This window comes from Nicotiana attenuata, chromosome 9, assembly GCF_001879085.1.
Source record: "Nicotiana attenuata strain UT chromosome 9, NIATTr2, whole genome shotgun sequence".
Lineage (NCBI taxonomy): Eukaryota > Viridiplantae > Streptophyta > Magnoliopsida > Solanales > Solanaceae > Nicotiana > Nicotiana attenuata.
The window spans coordinates 5555348-5566532 of NC_031997.1; the positions used below are offsets into that span (position 1 = coordinate 5555348).

Below are 11185 nucleotides of genomic sequence, written 5' to 3' on the forward strand. Positions count from 1 at the left end.
CCGGGTTGATGTGCGGACTGTGGTACGGTATCCCAATAAGGCGAATGGTAACTTCTCGTGCCATTGCTTGTGATTTTCTACCATTTTCCATAGTATCTTCTTGATTTTCTTGTTGGCGGCTTCCGCGGCTCCGTTCATTTGAGGCATGTATGCTGTGGAATTTTTGTTCTTGATCTTAAAAGTTTCACACATGGCTTTCATCAGATCGTTGTTGAGATTGGCGGCATTATCAGTGATGATGGATTCTGGGACCCCGAACCGATAAATAATACGATCCCTGACAAAATCTGCGACGACTTTCTTGGTTCCAACTTTGTAAGATGCAGCCTCTAACCATTTTGTAGAGTAATCGATGGCCACTCAAATGAACCTGTGCCTGTTTGAATCAGTGGGCTCGATCAGACCGATGACATCCATTCTCCAAGCGGCAAAAGGCCAAGGTGCACTTGTTGCATTGAGCTTATTTGGTGGTACCCTTATCATGTATGCATGTATCTAGCATTGGTGGCATTTGTGGACATACCGAATACAATCTGTTTCCATAGTCATCCAAATATATCCAGCTCTGAGTATCTTTTTGTCTAGAACAAAACCGTTCATACGTGGTCCGCAGGTTCTAGCATGCACTTCCTCGAGCAATTTCGAAGCCTCTTTGGCATCAACACACCTTAATAGTCCCAGATCAGGAGTTCTTCTATGCAGGGTTCCTCCGCTTTGGAAGAACTGATTGGACAACCTCCGAAGTGTGCGTTTCTGAGTATGATTTGCATGCTCCGGGTATTATCCTTTTGCCAAGTACTCTTTGATGTCGTGGAACCAGGGTTTTCCGTCCGTTTCTTCTTCAACATGAGCACAGTATGCCGGCTGATTATGGATCCTCACCGGAATAGGATCGATGAAATTCTTATCTGGATGTTGTGTCATTGATGACAAAGTAGCCAGTGCGTCTGCGAACTCATTCTGGATTCTTGGAACATGCTTGAATTCTATCTTCTTGAACCTCTTCATCAGTTCTTGCACATGATACATGTATGGTAGTATCTTGGTGTTTTTTGTAGCCCATTCCCCTTGAACCCGATGTACTAGGAGATCCGAATCACCAATTACCAACAACTCTTGTATATTCAGGTCGATGGCCAAATTGAGTCCTATAATGCAAGCTTCATATTCTGCCATATTGTTGGTGCAGGGAAACCTAAGCTTTACAGATACCGGATAATGTTGACCTGTCTCTGACACCAAGACCGCTCCAATACCCACTCCTTTAAAGTTTGCAGCCCAGTCGAAAAACATTCTCCAACCGTCGTAGGCTTCAGCAATGTCCTCTCCTACGATTGATACTTCTTCGTCAGGAAAATACATCTTTAGTGGTTCGTACTCTCCTCCTACAGGATTTTCAGCAAGATGGTCTGCCAAAGCTTGTCCCTTGACTGCCTCTGAGTTACATAGATATTGTCGAACTCGCTCAGCAATATTTGCCATTTGGCTAACTTCCCGGTGGGCATAGGCTTCTTAAAAATGTACTTCAGAGGATCCATCCTTGATATGAGGTATGTGGTATAGGCACAGAAACAATGCCTCAATTTCTGAGTTGTCCATGTCAAAGCACAGCAAGTGCGTTCTAGCAGAGAGTACCGTGCTTCATAAGGTGTGAACTTCTTACTCAAGTAATATATGGCTTGCTCCTTTCTTCCTGTCTCGTCGTGTTGTCCCAAAACACAGCCGAAAGCCCCATCTAGTACGGACAGATAGAGTAGCAAAGGTCTCCCGGGTTCCGGCGGGACTAGGACTGGTGGCGTAGACATGTATTCCTTGATTTTGTCAAAAACCCCTTTGACAATCTTCAGTCCAACTGGTTTCAGTGTCCTTCCTCAACATTTTAAAGATGGGTTCACATATTACTGTGGACTGTGCTATGAAGCGCCTGATGTAATTAAGGCGTCCTAAGAAACTTATCACGTCCTTCTTGCTCTTTGGTGGTGGTAACTCTTGGATGGCTTTAACTTTTGACGGGTCCAACTCGATTCCTCGGCGGCTGACGATGAATCCTAACAATTTTCCAGCAGGAACTCAGAATGCACATTTTGCGGGGTTCAGTTTTAAATTGTACCTCCGTAGCCTGTCAAAGAACATCCTCAAGTCTGCTATGTGATATGTGGATTTCTTCGATTTGATGATGACGTCGTCGACATATACCTCTATTTTCTTGTGTATCATATCATGGAAGATGGTTGTCATAGCTCTCATATAGGTGGCCCCCGCATTCTTCAGACCGAACGACATCATTTTATAGTAGTATACCCCCCATTGTGTAATGAAAGCTATTTTCTCTGCATCTTCTTCATCCATCCAAATCTGATGATAACCCGCGAAGCAATCTACAAAGGATTGGAGTTCATGCTTGGCGCAATTATCAATCAGAATATGTATATTTGGCAGTGGAAAATCATCCTTGGGACTTGCTCTGTTTAGATCCTGATAGTCAACACACACCCTGACTTTCCCATCTTTCTTCGGAACCGGTACGATGATGGCTAACCAGGTTGGCACTACAACAAAAAGGGGCTTTAGCGGCAATAAAAAAGGTCATTGGCGGCAATAACAGTTGTCGCTATACCATTTACTGGCCATTGATGTTTAGCTGTTGATATTGGGGTCAGCAAAGCCTTTAGCGGCGTTTCTCACAAAAGTTGGTAAAGGTCTGACTTATTGCCGCTAAATATGATTTGCTTTAACGGCAATTGTTTGCGCAATTATGGTGGCTGCTAAATCCAATCTAAAAACGACTACTAATGCTCTTTTTACGTCTATTTTCATAGCCGCTAAATTCAAAACATTTGTCGGTATAGGTCCATAGCTTTAGCAGTAATTGTTTTGTGGCAATTAGAATAGCTATAATATTCTTTCTGAAAACGAATTAGTATGCCCTTTTAGCATCCATTTTAATGGCTCGTAAATTCAATTAAATTGCCGCTAAAAATCAGTTTTTAACAGCAATTATAATGGCTACAATATCCCCTGTGGAAACATCATAATTTGCCCTTTTAGCGTCTATTTTTGTAGCCAGTATATTCTGTTAAATTGTCACTAAGTCACATGCTATAACGACAATAGTTTAGCCACCATTAATAATAGCTACTACATTAATTCAAAAAATGATCCAAATAGTAAAACATAATAATATTGATTCATAAAAATATAATGTATCTCATTAAATCTTAACAAACAAAAGGAAGTACTAATACAAAATAGTAATATCAGGGTAACTTAAAAAATAAACTTATATTGTTTGAAGCAAATAGCTATTGTCATTATATAACTAATCCTAACAAATAATAGTCTTCAAATAATTTCTGCAATGCTTTATCATTTAGAAATCTTCCACCGGCTAAATTATCGATCATCAGACTGTATGACCTGAAATTACAAAATAACTATGTCAATAGATGAAATACAATAGTCTTCAACTGGGATGTTTATCGAGCAAACATTGCCCCAAGCTAAAGTTGTTTTACTGTAGAATGACAGTTCCATTTTTTCTATAGAATAAGACATAACAAATCCGACCGAAACAAATCAAACTGCAATAGTGTAGATAAGAAGTAATCAGAGGAATTTGCAAGATATCAAGCAAATCAGAAAAAGATTTAAGCTTTAAAAAGTGTGCAAGATCTCCAGGGCAATAAGGGTGAAAACCACTCCAACTAGTTTCTCATGTATTATCCAGAAAGTTATGCCACGATAAAATGACTAAGATTTTTGTGATAATCAGTCCTGTCCTAAATCAATTACTTATACCTGCACTGCTAACTAACATTACAAGGAAACTCTTGCTTTATCATGGACAAGGGAATTGCATATTATATTGCTCTAACACTATGTTTAAACAACAGGGAAACTGGTTTTCATTCCTAGATTCTACTTCTTTTTGCTTTGGTATTTCATCAGTTCATAGGATGAACAGCAGATTATGGTCATACGGCAACCCAGACAGGACCACTACCACTACTTTCAGCCCGTGCTAAGCAACAAAAATTAATTTTGATAATCCACATGTTGTAGCTAAAGGATCAGATGTTTGTAAGCTATTCCCATAATAGCTGGTTCTAGTGCTTTTACAGGCCCTGTTGAAGCTACTGTAGTTAGGGGTTCTCAGGTTTTGAAGAATGCAACAGTAGCTGTGGTTGATCGAAATTTAACTAGGACTTTTATTGCTTAGCATGGGCAGCAAGGGAAGTTCATATTATATTGCACTAAGGGAAGTACCCCTAACTCTTGCTACTGTAGTTAGGGGTTCTTAGCTAGACAGCTGATCACTAAGGAACATGAACAATCTAAGATACAAATATCAACATATGGGAAAGAGAAAAGATGGTACTATCAACATATGCAGCTGGACAACAGGTACTTGATGCTCCGACTCCTAATGGGAATCGAGCTCAATCATCTTCTGAACAAGCTGCTGATTTGAAGGATCCTAAGGCAACAGATGGTACAGTTGGTGCATGTACATGATCAACCAGCTGTTGTACCGCTGAATTGTTTGAAAAAACAGCAGGCTCTAAAACTACAGCTTTGAATAGGGTTTCTCAGGTTTGCGATGGGGAAAAGCAGGTCTCTAAAGACCCTACTGTTGATCATGTCTCAGATCATGGATGTACTTAAGTTTGTCGAGGTAATGAAGCTGTGCAGCAACTTAATAATGGACAGGGGAAGATTAACATTGTGACTGATGCAACTGTTGCACGTGCTAAACTAGTTGAAAAACCAGCTGGCTTTAAATCTATTGTTGTGCATGATGAGAGGCAAGAACTTGAATGTGTTAATTTTTTGGATAGTGTAGCTGCTACATGTGATAAGACAATGCTTAAATAAGCTGAGAACTGTCCAAATAGTCCATCTAATCAGGCCAATGCTGAGCTTAATCTAGGGTGCGATGTCGCTAGTGAAGTGCAAAATACACTATTTTCTAATAAAGCATGTACACAAGAAAGTCTGGTGAACATATGATTGTAAGGATGGATGGGAATCGCTTGCTATGGTTGCACTGATGGACAGAGAAGAAGAGATCTGCAACATAGAATCAACAGAACTAATGAACGTGCAAGGGTTTGAGGAAGTGGCTAGATCAATATGTCCTGAAAGAAAAACTACTCCCTTTTCTTCTCCTATTTCTGTTACAAACAAATTGCAAGAAGTAGTAGTACATGAGGAACCCAAACCACTGATGTTAATTCACTGAGTTAACTTGGCCAAATACTATTATGACAGATTTTGCTGCAAACGTCGGAACAGAACAGCAAGAGGAAAATTGGAAGCATCTTCGAACAACAAAATTTACTAACTAGTCCCAAATTAAGTAAGTTATCGTTAATGTCAGACTGTCAAGTGTACAGAAATTAAACTCGGACAACAAAATGACGTGCGCGTGTATATCATCAAGGGGATACACAGTTGTTGTAGTAATAGCACTCGACTTTCCGTTATCTCACTGCCTATCAGCCCTTAATTTTACCTTTTCTACACTGTTGCTTTTTATTCTTCTTCTTTATGTGTTTCTTTAAGAGCATAGCACTACAATATGGCCAAAGGAAAATTAGCTTTAGTTGAAATGGTGGTGTTCCTTTTGATTTTGTATCAACAGTATGTACTGTGAACGCCACCAATTACAAGGGAGAAGAAGAAGCTGACAGACTAATATCTTTGCCAGATCAACCGAAGGCAGAAAAGCTTTCAGTTAGATTTTCTGATATAAAGGGGCGTAAGTGCTCAAAATGTCTTGGATTTACATAAAAAGGAGATTGAAGTATCTATATGATGCAATCATATCACGCATAAATTCACTACCTAGCTAATATATGATGCTTTTAACCCGACGCTAACATGCTTTTATATTCTTCAAAACCTGATGCTTTTATATTTCAGGTAGCTTCACAGGTGAAAAGTATCTTTAGTACACCAAATGATAAATAGTGTTCCAAAACATACAGTGAAGCTTATAAGACGTCCGAAATAATAATTAGTCCCATTGCCAACTGAAACAGAGGAAAAAGTTAACAGCAATCTTTTGTGTTTAATAGTTGCTCATATTTCAATCTAAAAACAGTGGTCAGGTGCAGTAGTCCATTTTCCTACTGTATAAAACCAATTCAAGATAAGTAGTGTTTTAGAAACATGGAGAGTGAACGAAAATATTTCACCTTTAGTTCAAAAATATTCTGGATGGTGTTTCAAACAGTAAAAAAAACTCAAACAGCAGTGCACTGAAGGATAAAGATGAGTAGTACCGTGATAAAGTGAAGTATTTTCAGCAACACTGCGAGGAGGTTGGTCAGCAGAGCTCTCTCTATTGTTCGTCCTTTCATTTATCATTTCCTGACAATGGAATACACAATAAATCCAATTTGGAATTTATTTATTCGCTTTTATGTTTTTTTCCTAACTATTTCATAATTTAGAAATTAAAAGGAAAAAGAAATCTTACTATTGCCTTGACAGAACCATCATCCAATGGTCTACCATCCTTGCGTGTTTTATGAGTTAATATGAAAATTTTTACTCGTGTAGGCTCTATCCCATTTACAGCCTAATACAATAAAGTTGATGTGAGATATGCATTAAAAAGGTATTTTAAAATATAATAGTTAGTACTTTTTACAGGTTTACCTGCTCATCCATCAAGATAGCAATACTTTTAGATCCTCCTGTATGAGGCATCTTTTAATTGGCCCTATTATTTTTATTTGCTAGGGTACGCCTCTATCGTTAAAATATTAAAAGAATATCTTAGCAATTGTAAATAAAAATTGAGCATAACTAAAATCAAAACACTGAAAATAATCAACTAGGGGTGTTTTAAAGATTTAATTGTTGATGCCTTAGCTTTATCCGAAAACCAATAAGAGACAAGACCACTCCATTGATCCCTCGGTATGCGACTTAGTCTATTTTTCAGCAAAGCGTCTTTAGTCTTATATTTTCGCATATACTCACCTTTTAACTCGCACTTGTAATCTTTCCATTTCTTTCCTAGTGACTTTAAGACATAAGTTTCTCCCCGTTTAGGGATAGAGAACTTCTTCTGCAAAATAAAGCCAATATTTAGAAGAAAATATCATGTATAAAAGTTCAATAGTAATAATAATAATAATGATGATGATAATAATAATAATAATAATAATAATAATAATAATAATAATAATAATAATAATAATAATAACAGCAACAACAACATACCTTCTGAAAATCCACCAATTTATTCTTTTCCTCCTTGTCAAAATTTCTCCCATCATCTGCATGTAGAGGTATTAGTTCTGGAGTTCTCGCGATAATTCCTAGAAAGCTAGCAAGTTTTCGACCTTTTTCCCCAATAGCTTGGTTACGATTATTAAACGACACATCAACTATCTTCCCCGGAGGAAGCTTCCAAATATCTTTTAGTAAAGTAGGCCCGTGAACCTTTCTTCGCTCTGAATTACCTAGAATGGAAGACTCGAAGGTCATCAAATGGCAAAAACTTATATGCACCTAAGAGATGCTCCAAAAGCTGTTAAATAACAGTATCATGATAAAACAACAGAAAGCAATGCTCATAATAAGTAGACCACTAAAAGATGTAAATGATAAAATCAAGCCCATGGAGGAACTCCTAAATCAATGTTATGTGGCAGCTAAGATAAGCCCATGGAACTATAGGCTAAAAAGAGATCAACTTTGGCAGATCACCATATATTCAGAAGAGGTTGCACACCATATGTTAAGAAGATTATTCTTGCATTGTGTGGTGGCAGATCAACTTTGGCAACTCTTCCTTAGCATGATTGGAATCAAGTGGAGCATGCCAAGGACTACAAAGGAGTTGTTAGGATGCTGGAGTAACACATGTGGTTGTGTAAAGTAGAAGAGTTGGTGGAAGATCCCTGTGAGATGTGCAGGTGAACCCAAACAAATGTCATAAGGGCTAACTCCATGTTCACAAAATTATTTCAAGCTAACAATTTCTTTGTATGAGTATGACAATCAGAAATGAACATATATAGTAATGAAGAAGCAAAGAATGCTTCAACATATTGAAGTTGCACAAGTGTGATTGCAGCAATTTCCTCTAATAATTAGATGTGGTTAGTCCAATAAGTAATTTTTCTCGAAGACTTTGTGTCACATCTTATCCAGCTTGAGGTTATAATCTGAAGTGTAACTTGGATGATCACCAACAAAACATATTATAAAGCAGATGATATGATGTGTATAATCTGGCAACAGAAGCCCATTAGTAAATGAAACAGCAATAGACTAGAAGGATCCAGAAGGCGAGTAAGATTGGATATTCGATGTATTATCTTCTTCGGCGCACATAAAGATGGATTCATGAATCCTTTGATGAACTTTAGACAGGTATTGCATGTTCTTACTGCTAAGGCCTGTTGGGCAATGCAATAATTTACCTTGTTTTGGTAAATAGTGAAAATCTTTTGTAGGGGTTCAAGGGTAGCAACGGGGTGGACCTAAGTTGTCTGCCAATTTCATTAGTTAACGATCGAGAGAGCAAATGAGTCTGTGCTGTAACTTCTGCATCATATAACATTCATGTACTAGATGTGCTAATAGCTTAAGCAGATCACTGTTTCATCTCATTGACAGAAACAAGATAATGAAATATATGAAAATAACCAATTCTTATACTTATGCAAAACTGATATGGAATTCCTGATGTTAATCGAATTACAAAAGTTTACAACAGTGCACTTCAGTTCTTCATTTACTGATGCATAAAGACCTTCCCCTATTATTAGAGAAAACTAAAAGCTACAACTCACTTTATTCCAACAATCTTTACATTTTAAGGGCTTATTTCCTACTGAAGTCATCAAACTCATAACAAACAAACTACCCCTGCCTCTCCACAGCCACAACAACTTTTCTTTCCCCTCCCAAATACTCTAAAATAAAGCAAATTTGCATTGAAGACATAATAAATACAAGCAAACAATAATTTAATTTTTTTGCTAGTTATATTATATAAAGAAGTACAAAATAAAAGTTACAGAAAATTCCAGTTGCTAATTACACAATAAAAACTAGTTAGATTAACCAAAGTTTTCACACAATTAAGATTTGAATGCAATCCCAGAAAAAAGTGTTACCTGATTCATCTTCATTATGTTGAGCCTCAGTGCCACCAGCAGAACTATTCAACTCATTGGATTGCTCATCATGTGCTTGATATTCAGAGAAGTTTCGACTATCCATTAACTCCTCAATATAAGGTTGGGCTGCTGAGTGGTTTTGACCATCCATCAATTTCTCAATATAAGGTCGCACATCTTCATCATCATCTTGTTCAATTATCAGTCGCTTGCGACCTCTAGTTTGCATAGTTCCTTCTCCAAAATAAAGAAATTATCTAGTTGTATTAAGTTATACTAGTACCAGATTAAATCTAACTACCGGGCAAAAAGTTTGAACATGGTTGAATTCATATCTCGACTACCGGCATTCAACTAAAACATCAATAAGCATCAACTGACACTTAGAAAATTTTTGAAAAATCACAAAAATAACAGTGCCTTGAAAACAGAGGAACCAATTCAAAAACAAGAGAGTAACAGAGGAGGAATAAATTCAATCATCGACTATCAATCTAACAACAACCAGATATCACAAACGACTTAGTAAACACAGAAAAAGCTATACTTTCACTAATTCCAAAAGGCCGTAGTTGGATATCAAAGATTAAAAATCAAAATTGGAACCTGGTAAGCAAAAATTTTTGCCGATTAAGAGCAGAAATTGAAGGAGACGAAGGCTTTCTGCAATGATTCTTGAAACCTACACGAAACAGAAGTTGAAGACGAATGAGAGGGAGAAGATTTACAGAGAAGACTGATAATAATCGAGCATCATCAACCCAAAATTATATATAACTCGATCGAGAACGACCTGGGATGGCCGGAGACCATGGCAGGGTGGAGGCTTTTGCAGTGATGTTGTTAACGCGCAGGTTTTTCATCGTTCTGTATCGTTCTAATTACAGGCGTCGTTCTTCTGTATCATTCTAATTACATGGTTTGGTTTTTCCTATTTTTTTTTTAATTGTAGGGTTTTCTAATTGGAGGGAATGTAATTTATTGTCCCAAAAAATTGGAGGGAATGATTGTACGGAGGGAAAGTTAAAATACTAAAAAATATAATTCAATTAGGGATTTTTAGTGGCAGTTGTTTTTTTATTGTCGTTAAAAATATATCTTTTACTGGCTAATGGTCATGTGCCACTAATATTTTAGCTTAAATAATTCATTAGTGGCAATTACCTAATTGTTGCTAAATAATTACCGCCAAAGACCTTTTTTGTAGTAGTGGGGGTACTCAACTACTCCAAGGACTTTGACTTTGATCTGCTTAGTGACTTCTTCCTTGATTTTAAGGCTCATGTATGGCTTGAATTTTCTGAGTTATTGTTTCACCAGCGGACACAGTGGATTGGTAGGCAGCTTATGAGCCACTATGGATATGCTCAATCCGGTCATGTCATCATATGACCATGCAAAAATATCCTCATATTCTTTCAGGAAACGAGTGTATTCTTTCTTCTCTGATGGTGATAGGTGAATGCTTATGCGAGTTTCTTTGATGGTTTCGGAATCTCCCAAATTGTTCTTAAAATTCTCGACTTCTCTGATAACTTCCTCAGGTATTTCATCCTCTTCTTTTGAGTCACTATCCTTATGTCGTGTTGTCTCATTACATTTCACAGTCGTTGGTTCATCAAGATAAGAAATTGTAATGTTGTAGAAGAAAGATATGAAAGACAACGATAATAAAACATCAAATTATTTGATAAATGCTGAAATGTTAAACGAAATATCGTCTGAATGACTTCAAAACAATGTTTTCTAAAACAAAATACTGAAAGGAAGATATCTCAAAAACTAAATGCTAAAAAAACTTGTTTTTTTCAAATAACATTAGTAGTCATGCTACCCCGGGACTCGTCTGGCCCTTGGTGGCGTGGCGGTCCAGTTCCTGAGAATTGCTCCCCTCTTCACTGTCTGGATGGTAAGGCCTTCTTCCCCCCCCCCCCCTCCTCACTATCACATTGCAATCACTATCCTCATCTTCTAGAACAGTTCTCATCCACGCAACGCTTCCTCCTCTGCACGATCNNNCTCCTCCTCAACTATCACAT

At 37.4% G+C, this 11185-nt stretch overlaps 1 protein-coding gene across 1 annotated transcript; it reads right to left on the minus strand.

Moving 5' to 3' along the window:
• On the minus strand, window positions 6845-9375 carry LOC109232495. The gene is made up of 3 exons (XM_019398266.1): window positions 9144-9375; window positions 7237-7478; window positions 6845-7081 (listed from the first exon to the last, which is right to left on the minus strand). The coding sequence occupies exons 1-3, from the start codon at window positions 9373-9375 to the stop codon at window positions 6845-6847; spliced, it is 711 nt and encodes a 236-aa protein (XP_019253811.1).

Bases quoted from the DNA above. Each gene is read 5' to 3' on its own strand.
- LOC109232495 (XM_019398266.1), bottom strand. From the start codon at position 9,375: ATGCAAACTAGAGGTCGCAAGCGACTGATAATTGAACAAGATGATGAT. The intron at 7,479-9,143 runs GTAACACTTTTT...CTTCCATTCTAG, and splicing joins ACATAATGAAGATGAATCAG to GTAATTCAGAGCGAAGAAAG. The intron at 7,082-7,236 runs GTATGTTGTTGT...TTTATTTTGCAG, and splicing joins AATTGGTGGATTTTCAGAAG to AAGAAGTTCTCTATCCCTAA.